Source organism: Salmo trutta, chromosome 3 (genome assembly GCF_901001165.1).
Source record: "Salmo trutta chromosome 3, fSalTru1.1, whole genome shotgun sequence".
NCBI lineage: Eukaryota > Metazoa > Chordata > Actinopteri > Salmoniformes > Salmonidae > Salmo > Salmo trutta.
In genome coordinates, this window is record NC_042959.1 from 32,296,429 (window position 1) to 32,319,975 (window position 23,547).

The 23,547-nt window shown below is 48.7% G+C and overlaps 1 protein-coding gene across 2 annotated transcripts in view; it reads right to left on the reverse strand.

Annotated features, from left to right (window-relative positions):
• The window catches only part of drp2 (dystrophin related protein 2), a 202,217-nt gene that overhangs the window by 91,717 nt on the left and 86,953 nt on the right, over nucleotides 1–23,547 (reverse strand). For both annotated transcript variants that reach the window (XM_029731055.1, XM_029731052.1), the window contains exon 3: nucleotides 13,680–13,857. In XM_029731055.1, coding sequence (XP_029586915.1) covers nucleotides 13,680–13,726 — 47 coding nt within the window. In that variant the 5' untranslated portion in view covers nucleotides 13,727–13,857. The remainder of the gene's footprint in view (nucleotides 1–13,679; nucleotides 13,858–23,547) is intronic.

Sequence of the window (23,547 nt, forward strand, 5' to 3'; positions counted from 1 at the left end):
AGTAAGCACCAACCTCACCCAGAGCCCCCTGTTGGTCACATGTTCGTTTTAGTAACTTTCCCCTTGTTTTCTCCCTCTTTCCAGCATAAGGCGCTAGTCGATTCAGGCGCAGCTGGAAACTTTATGGATCGTGGGCTCGCATTAAGGCTAGGGATTCCCCTTGTATCGTTGGACCAACCTTTCCCCGTGCACTCCTTAGATAGCCGACCATTAGGGTCAGGACTGGTCAGGGAGGCCACGGTGCCACTGGACATGGTAACGCAGGGGGATCATGGGGAACGGATTAGTCTCTTCCTCATTGATTCTCCTGCGTTTCCAGTGGTGCTGGGGATTCCCTGGCTGGCCAATCACAATCACAATATTTCGTGGAGACAGGGGGTTCTCAGAGGGTGGTCAGAGGAGTGCTCAGGCAGGTGTAAGGGAGTTTCCATCGGTGCGACGACGGTGGAGAGTCCAGACCAGGTTTCCACAGTGCGCATTCCCTCAGAATATGCCGATTTGGCTATCGCCTTCTGTAAAAAGAGGGCGACCCGATTACCACCTCATCGACGAGGGGATTGCGTGATAGATCTCCAGGTAAACGCTGCACTTCCCAGGAGTCATGTGTACCCATTGTCACAAGAGGAGACGTTGGCTATGGAGACATATGTCACGGAATCTCTGAGACAGGGGTATATACGGCCCTCCATGTCACCCGTCTCCTCGAGTTTCTTTTTCGTGAAGAAAAAGGATGGAGGTTTGCGCCCGTGCATTGATTATAGAGGTCTAAATTCCATCACAATAGGGTTCAGTTACCCACTACCTCTCATCGCTACGGCGGTGGAATCATTTCACGGCGCGCGGTTTTTCACGAAACTGGACCTCAGGAGCGCTTACAATCTGGTGCGTATCCGGGGAGGAGACGAGTGGAAAACCGCATTCAGTACCACATCGGGCCACTATGAGTACCTCGTCATGCCGTACGGGTTAAAGAATGCTCCAGCCGTCTTTCAATCCTTTGTTGACGAGATTCTCAGGGACCTGCACGGGCAGGGGGTGGTGGTGTATATTGACGACATCCTGATTTATTCCGCCACCCGCGCCGCGCATGTCTCCCTGGTGCGCAAGGTGCTTGGACGACTGCTGGAGAATGACCTGTACGTCAAGGCTGAGAAATGTGAGTTTTTCAAACGAGCCGTTTCCTTCCTGGGGTATCGCATTTCCACCTCGGGGGTGGTGATGGAGGATGACCGCGTTAAAGCCGTGCGTAATTGGCCGACTCCGACCACGGTAAAGGAGGTGCAGCGGTTTTTAGGGTTTGCCAATTACTACCGGAGGTTTATCCGGGGCTTTGGTCAAGTTGCGGCTCCCATTACCTCACTGCTGAAGGGGGGTCCGGCGCGCTTGCGCTGGTCAACAGAGGCGAACAGAGCGTTCAGTCGCCTGAAGGAGCTGTTTACCGTTGCTCCAGTGCTGGCTCATCCGGATCCCTCTTTGGCATTCATAGTGGAGGTGGACGCGTCCGAGACTGGGGTGGGGGCCGTGCTATCACAGCGCTCGGGCACGCCACCCAAACTCCGCCCGTGCGCTTTCTTTTCTAGGAAGCTGGGGCCGGCGGAGCAGAACTATGACGTGGGGGACAGGGAGTTGTTAGCTGTGGTCAAGGCTCTGAAGGTGTGGAGACATTGGCTTGAGGGGGCTAGGCACCCTTTCCTCATCTGGACTGACCACCGTAATCTCGAGTACATCCGGGCAGCTAGGAGACTGAATCCGCGTCAGGCCAGGTGGGCCATGTTCTTTACCCGTTTCCGGTTCACGATCTCTTATCGGCCAGGTTCACAGAACACGAAGGCCGACGCACTGTCCCGCCTATATGACACCGAGGAGAGGGCCATCGATCCGGCTCCCATTCTTCCGGCGTCGTGTTTGGTAGCTCCGGTGGTATGGGAGCTGGACGCGGAGATCGAGCGGGCGTTACGGTCGGAACCTGCACCATCGCAGTGTCCGGCAGGTGTTCAGTACGTACCGCTTGGTCTCCGTGATCGATTGATTCGATGGGCCCATAATCTCCCCTCTTCGGGTCACCCTGGGATTGAGAGGACAGTGCGGAACCTGAGGGGGAAGTACTGGTGGCCCACCTTGGGTAAAGACGTGCGGTTCTATGTTTCCTCCTGCTCGGTGTGCGCTCAGAGCAAGGCTCCTCGACACCTGCCTAGAGGGAAATTACACCCCCTCCCCGTTCCACAGCGGCCGTGGTCACACTTGTCAGTGGACTTCCTCACTGACCTTCCCGTATCTCAGGGGAACACCACTATCCTGGTCGTTGTGGATCGGTTCTCGAAGTCCTGTCGTCTCATCCCGTTGCCCGGTCTCCCTACGGCTCTGCAGACTGCGGAGGCACTGTTTACCCATGTCTTTCGGCACTACGGGGTGCCCGAGGACATCGTTTCTGATCGGGGTCCCCAGTTCACGTCCAGAGTTTGGAGGGCGTTCATGGAACGTTTGGGGGTCTCGGTCAGCCTGACCTCGGGTTTCCACCCCGAGAGTAATGGGCAGGTGGAGAGGGTGAACCAAGAGGTGGGTAGGTTTCTAAGGACGTATTGCCAGGACCGGCCCAGAGAATGGGCGAGATACGTGCCATGGGCGGAAATAGCCCAAAATTCTCTACGGCACTCATCCACCAACATGTCACCGTTCCAGTGCGTGTTGGGCTACCAGCCGGTCCTGGCTCCATGGCACCAGAGCCAGACCGAGGCTCCTGCGGTGGAGGATTGGGTGCAGCACTCGAAGGACACATGGAGAGCCGTCAAGGACGCACTCACCAAGGCGAGTGGACGGCAAAAGAAGAGCGCTGACCAGCACCGCAGTGAGACCCCTGTGTTTGCACCAGGGGATCGAGTCTGGCTCTCGGCTAGAAACCTGCCCCTCCGCTTGCCCTGCCGGAAGCTGGGTCCGCAGTGTGTAGGGCCGTTTAAAGTCCTGAGGAGGATAAACGAGGTGTGTTACCGATTACAACTTCCATCTTACTACCGTATTAACCCCTCGTTTCATGTGTCTCTCCTCAGGCCGGTGGTGGCTGGTCCCATGCAGGAAGGTGAGGTGCCGGAGGTTCCTCCCCCCCCGCTGGACATTGGGGGGTCCCCGGCGTATAGGATACGCGCCATTCTGGACTCCAGACTTCGGGGGGGGGGCCTACAGTACCTCGTCGACTGGGAGGGGTACGGCGCGGAGGAGAGGTGCTGGGTACCCAGGAGGGACATTTTGGACCCCCCACTACTGAGGGAGTTCCACCGCCTTCATGGGGATCGCCCTGCACCTCGTCCTCCGGGTCGCCCTCGAGGTCGGTGGCGGCGCGCTGCGGGAGCCGCGCGTCAGGAGGGGGGTACTGTCACGAATCCCACCGAAGGTGGCTCCCCTGCCTGCTCGGGCGGCGCTCGGCGGTCGTCGTCGCCGACCTACTAGCCGCCGCTGATCCTTTTTTCCTTTTCGTTTGGTATGTCTTATTGTTTGCACCTGTCCCTCATTTGGTTTATTGATTTTGGTTATTTAAGCCTGGTTAGCCCGCCCAGTGTTGTGCGGGATTATTTAGCGTCAGGTTGTGTTTTTGTATTTGGATGTGCTGGCGATCTACTACTATTATCTTTTATGCATGCTGTGCACCTGTTCTGGGCACTTTGCATTGTTTCCACGCCGGTTGTGTTGGCGTCGATCGTGTTGTGTTTTATTTAATAAACACAAAGTTCCTTACCTCTGCTCTCTGCGCCTGACTCCTACCACCACTCCTAGCAACTACTGACAGGGGGTGTTGTATATGGCCAATATACCACAGCTAAGTTCTAAAGCACGACGCAATGCGGAGTGCCTGGATATAGATCTTAGCCGTGGTATATTGGCCATGTACCAGAAAACCCAGAGGTGCCTTATTTCTATTATAAACAGGTTACCAGCATAATTAGAACAGTAAACAATTAGTTTTGTGTCAGACCCATGGTATATTTAAGCAATAAGGCCCGAGGAGGTGTGGTATATGGCTAATATACCATGGCTAAGGTCTGTTCTTACGCACGATGCAACACGGTGTGCCTGGACACAGCCCTTAGCCGTGGTATATTGGCCATAAATCACAAACCCACGAGGAGCCTTGTTGCTATTATAAACTGGTTACCAACATAATTAGAGCAGTATAACTAAATGTTTTGTCATATCCGTGGTATACAGTCTGATATACTACGTCTTACAGCCAATCAGCATCCAGGGATAGCAAGTCCCGGTTTATAATATTAAATAATGAATGGCTCCCTAATTCCCTGTTGAGTGATCCACCCCGCTACGAGCCTGCATGTCACCATTCTGTCACGCCCTGACCATAGAGAGCCTTCTTATTCTCTATTTTGGTTAGGTCGGGGTGTGACTAGGGGGGTGTTCTAGTCTAGGTTATTTTGTTGTTTATCGTTGTCTCTGATTGGGGATCATATTTAGGCAGCCATTTCCCCATTGTGTTTTGTGGGATCTTGTTTCTGTGTAGTTGTCTATGAGCACTGCTTGAGCTTCATATATTGTCTATTCTTTGTTGTTTTGTGCGTTTCACTTAAACAAAATATGTGGAACCCAGATCACGCTGCACGTTGGTCCGAGTATGCTTCCAGTTCGTACGACGAGTGTGACAGAAGAACCGACCACAACAGGACCAAGCAGCGTGCCCAGGAGGAGATGGCATCCTGGACTTACGAGGAGATCGAGGAGAAAATATCCTGGACTTGGGAGGAGATCATGTCAGGACACGAAAGCCTTCCGTGGAAGCAGACGCAGGGAGAGAAGGGAGGACAGCGACGACACCGGGGTTTGCGGCCACAAGTACAGCCCAAAAGACAGGGGGGGGGCACACGGGGTGGTCGGCGGAGCCGGGGAGTGAGCCAGTGACAACCTGGGAGGAGATAGAGAGGTGGTCGGTCGACCCAAGGAGAGTACCAGAGCCCGCCTGGGAGTCAATGGTACAGTGCGAGGAGGGATACCGGAGAATGGAGTTGGCTAAGAGTATGCGACAACGCAGGCGTTTGGAGGAGCGTGTCACCAGTCCGGTGCAACTTGTGCTAGTCCCACGCATCAGGCCTCCAGTGCGCCTCCCCAGTCCGGTACGTCCTGTGTCCCCTCCTCGCACTCGCCCTGAAGTGCGTGTCCCCAGTCCGGTGCATCCTGTGCCAGCTCCCATTACTCGCCGTGTGAAGTGTGTCATCGTTCCGGTACAATTTGTGCCGGCTCTACGCACCAAGTCTCCAGTATGCCTTCACAGCCCAGTACGTCCTGTGCCAGGTCCTCGCACTCGCCATGCGAGGTGTGTCATCATTCCGGTACAACCTGTGCCGGCTATACGTACCAGGTCTCCAGTGCGCCTCCACAGCCCAGTACGTCCTGTGCCAGCTCCAAGCACTCACCCTGAAGTGCGTGTCACCAGTCTGGTGCCGCCTGTACCGGCCCCACGCACTAGGCCTCCAGTGCGCCTTCCCAGTCCGGTACGTCCTGTGCCTGCTCCTCGCATTCGCCCTAAAGTGCGTGTCACCAGTCCGGTGCCACCTGAGCCGGCTCCACGCACCAGGCTTCCGGCGACGGTCCCCAGTCCAGAGCCTCCGGCGACGGTCCCCAGTCCAGAGCATCCGGCGACGGTTCACAGTCCAGAGCTTCCGGCGACGGTCCACAGTCCGGAACCTCCTGCGACGGTCCACAGTCCGGAACCTCCTGCGACGGTCAACAGTCCGGAACCTCCTGCGACGGTCAATGTTCCGGAGCCTCCAGCGGGGGTCAACGGTCCGGAGCTTCCAGGCAAGGCGTCCAGTCCTGCTCCAGGGCAGGAGCCTCCCTCTGCGCCAGTGCCCAGTCCAGGCACAGTGTCCAGTCCAGCTCCAAGGCCAGAGCCTTCCCCTTCGCCGATGCCCAGTCCAAGCATGGCGTCCAGTCCAGCTCCAAGGCCAGAGTCTTCTTCTGCGCCGGTGCCCAGTCCACTCAGCTCCAAGGCGGCCAACTCAGCTCCAAGGCCAGAGACTTCCCCTGTGCCGATGTCCAAGCACGGCGTCCAGTCCCGCTCCAAGGCCGGAGCCTTCCTCTGTGTCGGGGCCCAGTCCGGGCACGGCGAACAGTCCAGCTCCAAGGCCGGAGCCTTCCTCTGCCCGATGCCCAGTCCAGACATGGTGGCCAACACAGCTCCATGGCCGGAGCCTTCCTCGGCGTCGGTGCCCAGTCCGGGTATGGCGTTCTACCCGGCTCCATGGCCGGACCCATGGTCTGGGCAGGGTCAAAGACCCGCACCGGAGCCACCACCGACACTAGTCACCCCCCCCCCACCCTCCCCAGTTGGTTTCAGGTTTTGCGGCCGGAGTCCGTACCTTTGGGGGGGGTACTGTCACGCCCTGACCATAGAGAGCCTTTTTATTCTCTATTTTGGTTAGGTCGGGGTGTGACTAGGGGTGGGTGTTCTAGTGTAGGTTATTTATCTCTATGTTGGCCTGGTATGGTTCCCAATCAGATGCAGCTGTTTATCGTTGTCTCTGATTGGGGATCATATTTAGGCAGCCATTTCCCCATTGTGTTTTGTGGGATCTTGTTTCTGTGTAGTTGTCTATGAGCACTGTTTGAGCTTCACGTATAGTCTATTCTTTGTTGTTTTGTGCGTTTCACTTAAACAAAATATGTGGAACCCAGATCACGCTGCACGTTGGTCCGAGTATGCTTCCAGTTCGTACGACGAGCGTGACACATTCCCAAAAGATGCTGGAGCTGTGTCCCCTCCGTTTCTTTTAAACCTCATCTCCTGTCCCCTCCACTGCCCGTATGACGCCAATGATACTCTCCCAAGCAGTAACAGGAATTATGTACAGTCACACATTCTAGTTTGCCCGAGTAGAACGAGACAGGGGAATCAACAAACGTGGGTAAGCGAGGCAACTCATTAGGGAACCAATAAGAACATTTAAACACAACCCCCTGAGGCTACCAAAACCTAATTCTGACACTAAAGAAACTATATTTACTGACAATGACATCCCACCACACCAACTGACTAGACGATTGATGTCTGAATGATCCAATAATATTTAAGTTCTTCCCACCTCTACTTTCCCATTGGCCTGAGGGCTATTTTCACACTTGACCCTTAACTAATGTTGGATAGAAGGTCTATTCAGGAATCATTATCATGTAATTGGAGCGCAACAGAGCCTGTAGGGGCTAGGCCCAGCCAGGAGATACTGCAGGGAAGAGCTGGTGGAGGATAAAGTGGGGAACAACACTGACTGTAGTTAACACTGACTGACTATAGGGGGCACAGCCAGGATATGAGAGAGGAGGGAGGGAGGGACATACAGAGAGGGGGGAGAGAGAAAGAACTACAGAGTGAGAGAGAGAGAACTACAGAGAGAGATAGAGAGAGATAGAAAGAGGACAATGGAAAGGGACAAGAGTGAGAAGAAAACTACTGAGAACCCTGATTTAACCCACACAGAAACCCTGCTATAACCCAGACAGAACCCTGCTATAACCCAGACAGAACCCTGCTATAACCCAGACAGAACCCTGCTATAACCCAGCCAGAGGCCTGCTATAACCCAGACAGAACCCTACTATAACCCAGCCAGAACCCTGCTATAACCCAGACAGAACCCTGCTATAACCCAGACAGATCCCTGCTATAACCCAGACAGAACCATGCTATCAACCCAGACAGAGCCCTGCTATAACCCAGACAGAGACCTGCTATAACCCTGACAGAGCCCTGCTATAACCCAGACAGAGCCCTGCTATAACCCTGACAGAACCCTGCTATAACCCAGACAGATCCCTGCTATAACCCAGACAGCCCTGCTATAACCCAGACAGAACCATGCTATCAACCCAGACAGAACCCTGCTATAACCCAGACAGAACCCTGCTATAACCCAGACAGAGCCCTGCTATAACCCAGACAGAGCCCTGCTATAACCCAGACAGAGACCTGCTATAACCCAGACAGAGCCCTGCTATAACCCAGACAGAACCCTGCTATAACTCAGACATAGCCCTGCTATAAATCAGACAGAGGCCTGCTATAACCCAGCCAGAGGCCTGATATAACCCAGACAGAACCCTGCTATAACCCAGCCAGAGGCCTGCTATAACCCAGATATATCCCTGCTGTAACTCAGACAGAACCCTGCTATAACCTAGACAGAACCCTGCTATGAGCCAGACATAGCCCTGCTATAACTCAGACAGAACCCTGCTAGAACCCAGACAGAGCCCTGCTATAACCCAGACATAGCCCTGCTATAACCCAGACTAGCCGTACTATAACCCAGACAGAGAACTGCTATAACTCAGACAGAACCCTGCTATAACCCAGACATAGCCCTGCTATAACTCAGACAGAGCCCTGCTATAACCCAGACAGAACCCTGCTATAACTCAGACATAGCCCTGCTATAACTCAGACAGAGCCCTGCTATAACCCAGCCAGAAGCCTGATATAACCCAGACATAGACCTGCTATGAGCCAGACAGAACCCTGCTATAACCCAGACATAGCCCTGCTATGAGCCAGACATAGCCCTGCTATAACTCAGACAGACCCCTGCTATAACCCAGACAGAACCCTGCTATAACCCAGACAGAGAACTGCTATAATCCAGACAGAACCCTGCCATAACCCAGACAGAACCCTGCCATAACCCAGACATAGCCCTGCTATAACCCAGACAGAGCCGTACTATAACCCAGACAGAGAACTGCTATAACCCAGACAGAGCCCTGCCATAACCCAGACAGAGCCCTGCCATAACCCAGACAGAGCCCTGCCACAACCCAGACAGAGCCCTGCTATAACGCAGACAGAACCCTGCTATAACCCAGACAGAACAGAGAATACAGAGACTTGCTCAGAGGGTCTGGCCCTCGCCCCACACAGTGGATCAGAGCACAGGCGGGTGGCACTCTGAAATCATCCCAGCCATGCCATGTGTCCCTCCCTCCACGGGCACACACATTCCCAGCGTGCCAGTCTGCCACCCACGTCACCCCCAGAGGGCATTCTCCACAGCCCACAGTACGTCAGTGTTACACACACCACCAGAACAATGGCCCACTGATGCAAGGGCATAACAAAGACAACCGCTACAAACTTTTGTATCCTGATGATGAAGAGGAGGATCAATAAGGTGGGCCTAACTGAAAGGCTTGGGACCATTCGGCCATCAATTCAGTTAGTAATTCGGATTGCATTGTTCACACACATTAAAATGGTCTCGTTCAAACGAGTAGCACTTTCCTCAAGCTCTAGGCACTTTACGTTGTAAGAATGGTTCATGTGTTGCATCCACCTGCAGTAGTAGTTCATCTCACGCCTGAGGAAATCAAGTGTTTTCCCACTCACATCCGTAATCATCTAGAGTTCATTATGACAGATATGTATACAGAATACCTATTATATGGAGCTGTGGCTTCATTGATTAGAGTCTTAATCATAACAAAGCTCAAGCAACCAACCATTGCCTCAGCAAATGTATAATACAGTTTTTTACAATCACTTTGGCACTAATTTCAGAAATTTGTGGTCAGTTTTCAAAACTTTACAAACAAAACTCAAAACGGTCATCACTTGTAACACTGTCACGCCCTGACCTGAGAGAGCTGTTTTTCTCTGTTTGGTTAGGTCAGGGTGTGATATGGGGTGGGCATTCTATGTCATTGTATTTCTTTGTTTTGGCTGAGTATGGTTTCCAATCAGAGGCAGCTGTCTATCATTGTCTCTGATTGGGAATCATACTTAGGCAGCCCTTTTTTCCTCCTTCAGTGTGGGATCTTGTTTTTGTACAGCTCAGTATAGCCTGCAGAACGTGATGTTCGTTTTCCGTTGTTTGTTGTTTTGATTCAGTGTTCTGAGTTATAATAAATATTGAACATGAGCACTTACCACGCTGCACCTTGGTCTCCTCTCTATGACGATCGTCACATAACACAGGCTGTCCAATGTTCAAAACATTGCATTGTGCATTCATATCTTTAAAGAAACCTTGCACTTGCAGAATCATTGGTTCAAATAACTCATTTATCATGAAATACCATAGGATCATTCATTTAGATCACCCACACACAAGATACCGATAGTTTCACTGTGTAGTCGTTCGTACAATCATTAAATATTGTAGTGCAAAATATGTGACACGTTTCATTATGCTACTACACGTAAATACATCACTGTAAAAGGACTAGTAGAGAGAATACTACAGACACAGTGAACTCATTGAAGAAAATATGAAATGTATTGATGAAATACAATAAAATCACAACATAGGTTTCTTTGAATCAAAGCAAAAATAAGTAGCAACAAAAAAAGAAAAAAAACTACAGTAAAACGTCAACTGCAGTGTTCTTCACCTGGCTTACTGTAAAAAGCAAAACAAAGGGTTGATTACTGTACTTCTATATTTCCCTCAACCCTGTCTTGTGGATTTGGCCATAGGTTCTCATCCACATCACAATGGATGTTTTCATTAGCCAAACATCTTGGGAAGAATCTTCAGGCATGGTGAATCCAGCCCTGACACTGGTCTGCCGTGATGTCATTGCATGCGTCATCCATGGCCTGGAGAAGGGCGGCTTGTTCGTGAGGGCGCCTATCATATACCTTCCACCTCCATGTGGAGAAAAATTCCTCACTCGGGTTAAGGAAAGGAGAGTATGGGGGTAAGTACAGGGTGGTAAATTGTGGATGGGCCTGAAACCATGCTTGCACCATTCTGAGCATGGTGGAACCTGACATTATCCCACACAATGACATAGGTCATGCCATTAGCTCTACAGACCTGATTTAACTCATTAAGGAAGGTTACATTCAAACAGCGAATCATGTCGCTGCCTGCAACTCAATACATAGAGTATATAGAGTAGAGAGCTTTAGATGTTGTTCGACCAAACATTAGAACAGGCAAGATGAGTAATCTAAGCAACTTTGACCGTGGTAGGATTGTTGATGCCACACATGGTGATTCCAGCATCTCAGAAACAGCTGCCCTCCTGGGATTTTTACGCACTACAGTCTCTAGAGTTTACAGAGAATGGTGCGATAAACAAAACACATTCAGTGAGCGGCATTTCTGTGGGCAAAAACACCTTGTTAATGAGATAGGTCAGAGGAGAATGTCCAGACTCATTCAAGCTAACAGAAAGGCCACAAATGCTCAAATAACAGCTGTTTAAAACAGTGGTGTGCAGAATGGCATCTCTTAACGTACAACACCATGAATAATTCAGGCTGTTATGGAGGCAAAAGGGGGCCCTACCCAGTACTAGATAGGTGTACCCAATAAAGTGGCCGGTGAGTGTACAGTAATGTCAAATCTGAAAACATGGTCTGAAAAAGTGGTACATGGGACCATAGAAACAGTGTCTGATAAAGAATGATGATGAAATATTACATCCATAGATAATGTAGTCCAATTGGTTCATGTTCCACGGTAATTGGTGTCACTGGATCTCGTTATCCTGAAACTTTCATGATCTAAACATGGAGTATTGTTTGTCAGTTTCCATAAAACTATCCATTAAGAGTAATGCAACAGTTACCGATAATTTTTGCAGTTGTATCAAGTGATAGTTAGATTTACATTTTAGTCATTTAGCAGACGCTCTTATCCAGAGCAACTTACAGTAGTGAATGCATACATTTCATGTATATTAATTATTATTATTATTTTTTTTGTACTGGCCCCCCGTGGGAATCGAACCCACAACCCTGGCGTTGCGCACACCATGCTCTACCAACTGAGCCACAGGGAAGATCATTGTAATGAAATGAATAGACAGTCATCTCAGATGTAATGTGTGAATTGCATTTTGAAATGGTAATACTTTGATGTTAAGTTGTGTCATTTTGAACAGGTGATTTTAGTTCAATGAACAAATGACCTTAGCTTCATGTGTATTGCATCCAAGCAATTGGAAAAAGTGTTAAGAGTTTTGAAAAATGTGCATTTTGATCATTGGTTGTGAGTTTTGTGTCTAGAGTTTTGAAAAATGACATCAAGGTTCCCGAAATTCGTGCCAAAGTGATCGTAAAAAACTGTAAACACAACATAAATTACAGACTGTACTCCGTCTAGTCCTTAGACTTTTTTGTTGTTGTAGAAAATATAATTACCTCTACTGGTGTGACTCACTGAGAGAAGAAGACACCGTTCTTAATGTCGACCTTCAGATTCTGTGAATTACCAAGCTTGGTGACGAGGGACTAAAGCTTGTCAACGTGTTTCAACGCACTGAGCACTCAAACGTAGGTGAGTAATAATCATTCAGCATTATACCTTACAGATACTCTTAACGCACAGTGCCTACACACACAATGAATGCTGATCGCCACAAAGAAGCTACTGTAGTCTACACAGGACCATGGTTGCAGTATGGTTTCTACTGTGACAGGCAGAAGCAGGAGAAGCAGGAGAGGCCTTGGCCAGTTAGTCATCAGGAGGACTTTAACTCCATAATTTCTCCTCCTCCTCCTCCTCTTTCTATTTCTGCCATTGGAACAGAGGCTCCAACACCACATATCCATCAAACCCTGACAAGCCATTATAAAAACCAACCTCCACTTGTCCAGGAGTTGGCACTCAGTCCTGTACACATCTCTCGGGGACATCTCTTGGCTTTCACGCTCCACTCGCTCTCCACTCATGACTGTTGTTGTAGCGATCTGTCTCTCTCTCGCTGTGGGCCAAATGATGTCAGAAGGGGTTGAGTGTGTGTGTGTGTGTGTGTGTGTGTGTGTGTGTGTGTGTGTGTGTGTGTGTGTGTGTGTGTGTGTGTGTGGGTTTGTCTGGATGTGTGTGTGTGTCTGTGCAAGCGTACGTGTGTGCTACCACTGCAGGACATCCATAGACATCTCATTACAATACGCTGCAGGGAGAACTGTCTTAACCAATATCCCCACTAATATATTCCTTCCTATGTCCCCTCTGGATGAATTGGGATGTTCGGGGTCAAGCTAGTAATTAAGGGATGCCAGCTGAATTGAAGACATACCAATGATATGCCAGGCATGGGCGCCTTCCAATTAAGCATCAAAGCAGTACTACAGTTGTTCGTAATTGTTTTGCCTATGCAGACCTCTCAAGTGTAACTGGGGGGGGGGGGGGGGGGGCAAATCAGTATTAACCCACATATTTTCCATAATGGCTAGGCCCACTCGGAGTTGGAAGAGAATATTTCATTTCGTGACAGCACATTATAGAGACAATGGTTTTTTTAATTGTGGGAACAGCAGTGAACAAATTGGATTAACAGGTTAGAAACGTTAGTACAGAGGGGATATTAGAAATATCAACACCGCAAAAACATTGACGCATGAAGGACTCACTGGAAGACGCATGTTTGCACAGCATGTTGTGAGAGCATGGTTTTGAAATATGTTTTCTTGAAGTTATTTTGTTGATTCTCTCCCACTGCCTAAAGTAAATGGCATTTTATTTGCATTAAAACCCAGTGTATAACGCATCCTACACCCATGTAAAACACATCCTACACCCATTGAAAACACAATGTAAAAGACATCCTACACCCATTGAAAACACAATGTAAAACACATCCTACACCCATTGAAACCCAATGCGCAACACACTCCCATTGAAACCCAATGTAAAACAGAATCCTAACCCCATTGAACCCCATTGCAAGCAGCCTCTTACCGGATGTTGAGGGACTTTCGTTTGATCTCGTTCCAACAGAGGTTCATGTCTCCAGACGCGTGGTGCCCTCCCAGCCTGCTACACTCCGTCCCCACCACTCCGTCCTCCTGCCCTTCAGGATCCACCGTGGACTGGCAGGGCACACAGTGGCATCCCGGCCACCCAGGCCGTCCCGCAGCTACACACACAACACAGAATACACGCACATTAGCACGCGAGCCTATATCATTGTAACATACGGTAGGTATCATATCGTATCGTTTCATACGTGCACTCATGTATAGCGCACTGCGTTTTACCCAAACTTTGTAACTTCACCAGGATAAAGTCGAAGCCCTACTCTTATACATGTCTACACTTGGATGTGTTGGCAAATACATGTGCACACAGCCAAACCTGTGACGCATGAAAGATTTATAACAACGATTCCGTTCGTTACATTATTCCATTGCATTAAGCAACAGCAGCACAGCCGGAAACCTTTCTCTCAGACTGGAGAGGCTCTGAGAGGGACCAGGCCCTGCTGCTGGAAGTGGAAGGCATCAGGGATTCAGTTCACACTACACCCACTCACACACAGACATGCACACACGCACACACACGCACACACACACACACACACACACACACACACACACACATACACACACAGCCAACTCTCTAGCTCTATAGACTGCTGCAACTGGGATGCTTTGCCAAAAACTACTTTTGCCTGAAATGTGTCATGGGAGAACTTTGGTTGTAGTGTCAACATTTGAAGCGAAACATACTCCCTCCTGAGAGAGAGGGGGGAGAGAGAAAGAAAGAGAGAAAGAGAGAGAGAGAAAGAGAGAGCATTCGACTCGCAGGAGGCTCATCACCTATCCACAGGCATACAGTATATCGCTCCTCTCTCTTCCTCTCTCTGTCTCTCCTCTCTCTCCCTTTCTGTCTGCCTCTCATTGTTGCGACAGCCCCCTGTTTGTTCAAGGGTAATTTCTCCATCTTGTATTAATCACCATCTCGCTCTCTCTCCTCTTCCTCTGTATAATCCACTGAAGGGATGATTAATCCTCTCTCTCTTCATGGTTCATCAGACATGTGGATAGGAGTTCAGATACTGTTAATACCTAGAAAACACACAGGCTCACTGGAACTCCAGCGATTGAACCATATTAAAATCACCAGCAGCATGAGCAGCCGATTGGACCTTTTCCCCGGCTTAGCCTAATATTTCTGAGCACTTATGACTGTACACAGACGGACCATAATAACACACCACACGGAAATACATAGTGATATGGAGCGGGATGACCATGTTTTGTTTGTTTACTTGATGGCAAATTGAGCTGAATCAAGAGAAAGCTCATCAACAACAGCAGTAGCGGATGAACTGCGCCCCTGGCTACGGCTTTACGGGAAGGTGCTTTCCAGCCAACGTGAAGCGGAGCCTCGTGTTAGTCATGCCGGAAGACTGGGCTGGCCTGGGCTCTACGTCTTCCTCTCCTTTCTCCGTGTCCAGACCGGTGGCCAAAGAACGGACACAGAGACAGGCACTGGCACGGTCACTGGCAACTGCGTCAGGCAGGAGCACCAGCACCAGACCAACATATGCATGCATACACTCACAACACACACATACAACTAACACACAACTAAGTCATTTGATTTGATTTGACACACAAACCACTGAAAATCATGGACAAACTTTCTCCCTTTCGTACACACAGGCTCACACACACAGACACATACGCTATATTCCCCAAAACAATTACACACTATAAATTCAGGAAGGTAATTTACATGAACTCATGTTACACAAATGGACACATGGGTATGATTTTCTGTACGCTTCAAAACACAGGTATATCTCTAGACAAATACTATTGGCTGTCTTGACTCAGTGTTGTATCTGATGATCGCTGAAGCACTCTTCTGTTTTCCCAAGAGGGCTGAGCCTGTGTGGGGAGCACTGAGGTTTACCGGTAAGCTCTTCGCTTCATGCTGCAGCACTAGGCTGTATTCATTTTGTTGCTTTGGCAAGGATTCTCACCTAAACTGTATTGAATAGAAACAGTTTCACACTGACTCCTAAAATCACCATTATTTCAAAACCTAGCTCATCAATGTACTTCAACATATTTGCATCCGTTGGCCATGTTTATCCAAAATGTACTCAAAAGCTTCTGAGTATTTTCCCAAGATGAGAACTAAACCAGATCAAATGCATTCCAAGATGATACACAGTTTTTCCTCATCTCCCAGACAGAAGACAACTAACTGTTCAACTACGCAGATGAAACTGCCAGCTGATCAAAGGACTGACAGTAGCTCGAACTCTTGTCTACACACGTACGCACAACACCTTGATAATAAACTCCAGGTATGAACACCACCACCTCTCTCAGATCTGTTTATCTGAGAAGCAGCAATGCAATATCTCCAGACGCTATCGCTACAACAGTGTTCCTCTCCCATTGTTATAATACTATTACTATTATACCACTGTATTTCTTGTTACACTGTAATATATCTAGTTCTGTACATATCATTCTTAATATATATTTTTGATGTACAGTATATACGCATAGACTGCTTTTGGATTACTGATACAGTGTTATTTGGGTTGTGGATTCGTTATGACATTCTTGATTTCTTGTTTCTAGTCTTTTTCTAATCATGGTGTCATATCATCATTTTAATGGTGAAAGGGGAAATGTCATTATGTTGTCTGCTATTGATAACATTACACATCTTCCTCATGCAGCGAAGCTATGGTCATAAAGTTACCTGCACTTGTATTTCCCTACTAGCACTGGATGCGCTGATAACTCCTTTATTGAGGGAAATATTAACCTACTACGACTGTGGTATATGTAAATTGCTCTGGATAAGAGCATCTGCTAAATGACTAAAATGTAAACTCACGTTGAGCTCAAGTGTATATATGTTTTAATATAAGCCTACACATGCAGTGCTGTAGTGTATACACCATCAGATTATATGGGGCGTTTGAAGATGTTTTGGAGCAGGAGCAAGGAAAAGGCTGTCTCCAGCTGTTAGGAGTTTAGTTTGGGAGTCCATCATTCAGCTCCAGAATATCCAGGGGCCTTCTCAATGCTCTGACATCAAAAGATGCTCCAGGGAATGCTGCTTCGGATTCTTCTTCCTGGCAGTATAGTAGTTAGGTCATTTCCAGCATGTCGACCCGGGAAAGAAACACACTGGGAGAAAAAAAAAAATTGCACTTGGGAACAGAGTGGAAAAAGTCAAGAGGAAAGGATTGAAAACACATGCTGCTCTGCTGTGCACACACACAAACACCCACACACTGTAGTGGCTTAGCATTATGGTTCTTGTGGTCCGTTGTAGCTCAGTTGGTAGAGCATGGCGCTTGTAAATGCAGGGTAGTGGGTTTGATTCCTGGCAACACCCATATGTAAAATGCATACACGCATGAATGTAAGTCGATTTAGATAAAAGCGTCTGCTAAATGGCATAAATTATCATATTCGTTTTTGATTATTATGTGCGTACTTGTTTGACATTTATACTGGACTATTGAGCTAGTAACAAAAGCATTTCGCTGCACCTGCAGTAACAACTGTGTATACGACCAATAAACTTTGATTCAATTTTAAGAGGGATTCCACACTATTCTCAAAGTGACATATGTCCTGTCTATAGCCTGCAGAGAATGGAGGGAATCCAGTAATGGCTTTGGTGAGGAGAGTGTGAGGAGGGTGCGGTGGGGACACAGAGAGACAGGCTCCCTCTCCAGTCAATGAACTTATTGTCGCTGCACATTCCTCATCCCACCAACCTGGTCCTCTACTCCTGCAAACTAGGCCTAGGAAAAGGCCATCTGCCCAGTGTCTTCAGTCACCCACCTTCAGTGACGTACAGGCTACAGTTTCGTGCGGTGGTCTATCGAAAGCATTTTGGAATTTCCCTACGGTACCTCAAGATTAACGGGGAAGGGAGCCTTGTGACCTCTCTGCCGAAACAACGCACTCATCTTTGGAGAAGGAACAACGTGCTGGAGCTCTCACATGGGTTAAACTGCATTGCCGCTTGAGATTGGGTATGTACTCTCCTCCTTCCTCTCCTTCCAGACCAGAGAAAGTTACTGGCAAAAGCTCTATCAGAAGACTAATGCCATAGTCCAGTCTTAAACCAGTGATGGGTCCTGATCCCCCATCTAGGAATCACTGTAATGAAAGTGACCACCATGCAACGGTATACACAGTAACAACCACAATAGATCTGCCACGCACCACAGGCAATATCCACCGGGACACGGCTTAAGACTCTGCGGCTGCGAATTTTGTTATGCCACAGCCTTATAACACAACTTTGGCTAGAACAACTAAATGCCAGGCCAACACAGACTTAGATAGAGAATGGGCATCCAGTTTGTGTGGGGGGGTCCAGTTTGCGTGTGTGTACGTGTTTGCGTGCTTGTGTGTGTGTGTGTGTGTGTTTGTGTGTGTGTGTGTCACATGTCTATCTATTCACAGAGAACTGTGTTGGAGCCTCCTCCTGTAGCAGCTGCCTGATGGGGGTTAGTGGTGCCTCTATCTCCATGCTCCACTGCCCCATATCCCATATCCCCCCACTGGCTACCAGTTTGAGCTGACCGAGCCACCAGGATAAACCCAGCAGCCCTAGAGTTTGCTCACGCTCACCCAGGACAGAGGAAAGAGAGCGCATAGGAGAAAGAGAGTGTGAGAGAGGGGAGAGAAAGAGAAGAGAGATGAGAGTCAAGCCCCCCCCCCACCCCCCACCCCACCTCACAGCTGCAACTGTCACACACTACTGGAGGGAGTGAAGGAGCTCCCGTGACAGGCTCGCAAAGGCTGACACAACACACACACCCACCCACACGCACGCCCACTGCATGTCCATGTGCACACACACAAACACAGTAGGGGCCACAAACTAGCTCTCACAGTCTCACGTCAGAAGGAAACGTTCATCCATGTTTCTCAAACGTCAAATTTTGAAGTTATATCACCGGATTCAAACTTGCAACCTTATGATCCAGAGGCAGATGCTTACACCCATCCACCATTCCCTTAATGAAACCGAAACCTACTTGAAGGTAACAGCGCTTACAGTTGCCCCTAGTGTCTGCTTTCCACGTCACCTCCCGACCTCCTCAGACATGGATGGACGTCAAATACTGATTTGTATCACGGGTGACCTGGCTGGGGCAACAACCTGTCAAAATGGAGATATTCCCCCTGAAAGTGGCAGCAGCCCTCCCAGCTCTGACTGGTCCTTCTCTCCAGAGGAACACAGACGTGATCTGTGATGTGGACCACCGAGAAAAGCAGACAGGAGGAAGCGTTTAAATTCACCGACCCCCCCCATTCCCGGCCTCCCCCTCTTCCACCGAATGATTTTGGCCTCCAGTCTCACATCATTATCCTTCCAGCAATATTATACTTTCAATGACAAACAGTCTTTTGTAACTTTCCCCGTTGCTCAAACATACCACGCAACATACTAGTTTATGGGTGCTCTGCCCTTGCTGCGTTGGTTTCTGAAGAGCTCAGCGTTTTGAAATTAGACCCTCATTAGCATGAGCAGTCATTATCCCGTGTAGAAGGCTATCTGATTGCCGGGCGGTACAGGAGCAGATACAGTATGTTATTGGAGCACTCTCGCCCTGCGCTCTTCTCGATACGTCGTTCACATCAGGTGAACAATTGCCCATGTTTTATTCATGCGTCTGTGAGCTAAGCTCCGTGAAGCGCTTGAGGGGCAACAGTCAAACTTCCACTGACTACATGATGACTGTGTGTGTGTGTGTGTGTGTGTGTGTGTGTGTGTGTGTGTGTGTGTGTGTGTGTGTGTGTGTGTGTGTGTGCGTGCGTGCGTGTGTATGCGTGCGTGCGCGTATGTGTGTTTGTGTGTGCCCTTTGCCTGGCCCCTGCCCTCTCCCCACAGGTGCTGACTTCAGAGGTGACATACCATAAAACTTCAATTAAATGCTGAGTCTCAAATAGCTGCCTGTACCTTTTAATAGCCAGGCAACGGCACACATTTCAACAAATAAATGCCCGTGTCAAATAAACGCTGGGTCGAAATTAATTGTTTACGAGGTCACCATGAATTACCATAAATTGCTTACAAGGTTTAATGTTTGATTTGATGCATTAAATAATTCAGTAATGACCAAAAAATATTATGGCAATAAGACATTTTTATCGGCAGGAAGAAACTGCTAGCCATAGAGAGCAATAGTAGTGTCGTCTTTTTGTAGGCACTAACTCCGCCATGGTTCGTTGGACAAAGCCTATGGAGGATGAAGGCCAAAAATAAGGTATGTGGTAAACACAGGTTTAAGAGATCTTATACATTTTGTTCTAAGAGACAATCTTCATCAGCTAATGTATTTTTTCGTGAATCTTGATGCATTTATGTAATCAGAAAAAGCACACAAAGCACAAAAAGGCTTCATAATTCATAAAGTTCATGTTAACTGATATTATCTCATAGAACAAAACGTATAAGATCTCCTAAGCTTGTGTTAACCTCAGACCTTATTTTCAGCATTTATCCCGAGACCCTATACTTTCCCGATTCATTTTCCCCATAGGAATGGCTGAACGAAGGTGCATTCGGAAAGTATTCAGACCCCTTCCCTTTTTCCAAATTTTGTAACGTTACAGCCTTACGCTAAAATGGATTTGAAAAATGTTTTCCCTCATCAATCTACACACAATACTCCATAATGACAAAGCGAAAAACATGTTTTTAGAATTGTTTGCAAATGTATAAAAAATAAATAAAAATTAAATACCTTATTTACATAAGTATTCAGACCCTTTGCTATGATACTCTAAATTGAGCTCAGGTGCCTCCTGTTTCCATTGATCATCCTTGGGATGTTTCTTGATTGGACTCCATCTGTGGTAAGTTCAATTGATTGGACAAGATACACACCCGTATATATAAGGAAACACAGTTGACAGTGCATGTCAGAGCAAAAACCAAGCCATGAGGTCGAAGGAATTACGCCGAGACAGGATTATGTCGAGGCACAGATCTGGGGAAGTGTACCAAAACATTTCTGCAGCATTGAAGGTCCCAAAGAACACAGTGGCCTCCATCATTCTTTTTGTGTTGTAATTTTTACTTCCTTTTCCTCCCCAATTTGATGATAATGATCTCGTCTCATTGCTGCAACTCCCCAGCCTGCAGGCACCTGGCCCGTCACAAGGAGTCACTAGAGCGCGATGAGCCAAGTAAAGCCCCCGCTGCCAAACCCTCCCTTAACCCGGACGACGCTGGGCCAATTGTACACTGCCCTATGGGACTCCCGGTCATGGCCGGTAATGAAACCCAGGCTGTGTTGACGCCGCAACACTGCGATACAGTGCCTTAGAATGCTGCGCCACTCGGGAGGATGGCCTCCATCATTCTTAAATGGAAGAATTTTGGAACCACCAAGACTCTTCCTAGAGCTGGCTGCCAGCCAAACTGAGCAATCGGGTGGAAGGATCTTGGTCAGGGAGGTGACCAAGAACCCGATTGTCAGGCTGACAGAGTTACTCTGTGGAGATGGGAGAACCTTCCAGAAGGACAACCATCTCTGCAACACTCCACCAATCAGTCCTTTATGATAGAGTGGCCAGACGGAAGCTACTCCTCAGTAAAAGTGGGCTGACACATGACAGCCCGCTTGGAGTTTGCCAAAAGGTACCTAAAGGACTCTCATACCATGAAAAACAAGATTGTCTGGTCTGATGAAACCATGATTGTACTCTTTGGCATGAAGGCCTAACGTCACGTCTGGAGGAAACCTGGCACCATCCCTACGGTGAAACATGGGGGTGGCAGCATCATGCTGTCGGGATGTTTTTCAGTGGCAGGGACTGGGAGACTAGTCAGGACTAAGGGAAATATGAACGGAGCAAAGTACAGAGAGATTCTTGATGAAAATCTGCTCCAAAGTGCTCAGGCCCTCAGACTGGGGTGAAGGTTTACTTTCCAACAGGACAATGACCCTAAGCACACAGCTAGGACAACACAGGAGTGTCTTCAGGACGAGTCTCTGAACGACTTGAACATGATCGAACATCTCTGGAGAGACCTGAAAATAGCTGTGCAGCGACGCTCCCCATCCAATCTGACAGAGCTTGACTCTGCGAAGAAGAATGGGAGAAACTCTCCAAATACAGGTGTGCAAAGATTAGTCCCGTGTACTGGGTAGTGCTGTGACTGACCCCCTTAAATAACTGCCGCCATGCTACTCCCACCTCGTGTCCTATTTGAGGTGCCGTAGATCACCAACAGGAGGATTGGCGTGATCCAATAGCTCACATCATCGTGGTTACATACGTAACCTTCGTTATGTAGCACTATATTGGATCACTCCAATATGGTATCACAATACCAGATTAATCGGTGAACTAGGCATGGTCAGACAAGAGCAAAGCCCCGTAGGACTGAGCTCAGGGCAGTCATGGTTGCTGTGTCCCTCCATCCCCCTCCAGGGTAGTCGAGGCAACACCCAACACGGCTGTCCCGACCTGGTTGGCGACAGCAACATTGACTCGATAGTACCTAGCAAAAGTGCTAGACAACACCCAACTGGCAGAGGACACATTCCATCAAGGGGAACTCCTCGGAGCAGGGCCCACGATGTAACTACTCCTCTAGTAGAATGTGCCACCACAGCAGACGGCAAAGGATGATATGCTGTAGTAAGTGTCCACAATCCAATGTGAGAGTCTCTGTTTCGATAGGCTCTTCCCCAGAACTCTCTGACCATAACACACGAACAGCTGATCCGACTGTTGTTTTGTCTTAGTCCGTGTAACGTAAGTGTCTAGTGTAACCGGGCACAGCACACTTGAGGAAAAAAACAGCCCACTTGCAGCCATGGGAGGTGCGTATGCAGACAAAGATAAGGGCCGGTTCACGTGTGTCAGACAGGACCTTCGGCAAGAAAGAGGGGTTAGGCCGGAGGATAACACTCCCCTTGTTTGCATCAATTCGGAAAACATTCAGCGTTTACTGAAAGAGCATGAAGTTCACTAACCCTCTTAGTGGAGGTAACAGCCAACAGGAATGCCACCTTCATGGATAGGTGCTTCAAAGATGTTAACCCCAGGGGATCGAAGGGTGGCAACACATCAAGGTCCGAACTGGCCTTCGTTGGACGCAGACATCTAACTCCCTTCATAAACTTGGAGAGCAATGGGTGGCCACCCATGGGTCCCTCCGGGACATCATCATGGCACACCAAAATTGCGGCCAAATACACTCAAAGCAGATGCCGCTCGACCCGCATCAAGCAGTGATTGTAAAAAGTGTAAAACCATTTGTACATCACACGACTCGGGCGGTCCCATAGGGCGGTGCACAATTGGCCCAGCGTCGTCCGGGTTTGGCCAGGGTAGGTCGTCATTGTAAATAAGAATTTGTTAACTGACTTGCCTAGTTAAATAAAAGGATAAATAAAAAATAAATATGCCCCACACCAGATTTGAAATGACGCATTGGTGGAGGAAGTCCTGGCATTCTGCAACGTGTTCACCACATTGTCCTGAATGCCTAGACTTGCCCATTAACGCCTCTTAGGGGCCAAGCCCAAAGCTGGAGGAGGCATGGGTCCGGAAGCCACAGTGTCCCTGTGCCTGAGAGAGCATGTCGGGTCTCAACGCAAGCTGCCATGGGGTCCCAGAGAGGTGGGACAACAGGAGTCTGAAACATGGTCTTCTCGGCCAGTATGGGGCTATCAGGAGCAGCCGGTGGCCCTTCAAACTGACCCTGTCTCTCGTAGCTGTGATCAGGGGAAATGGTGGGAGAATTGTTGATGGCCAATCTGGAGCTAGGGTGTCCAAACCCAGAGGGCCTGGAGGGTATGACATTG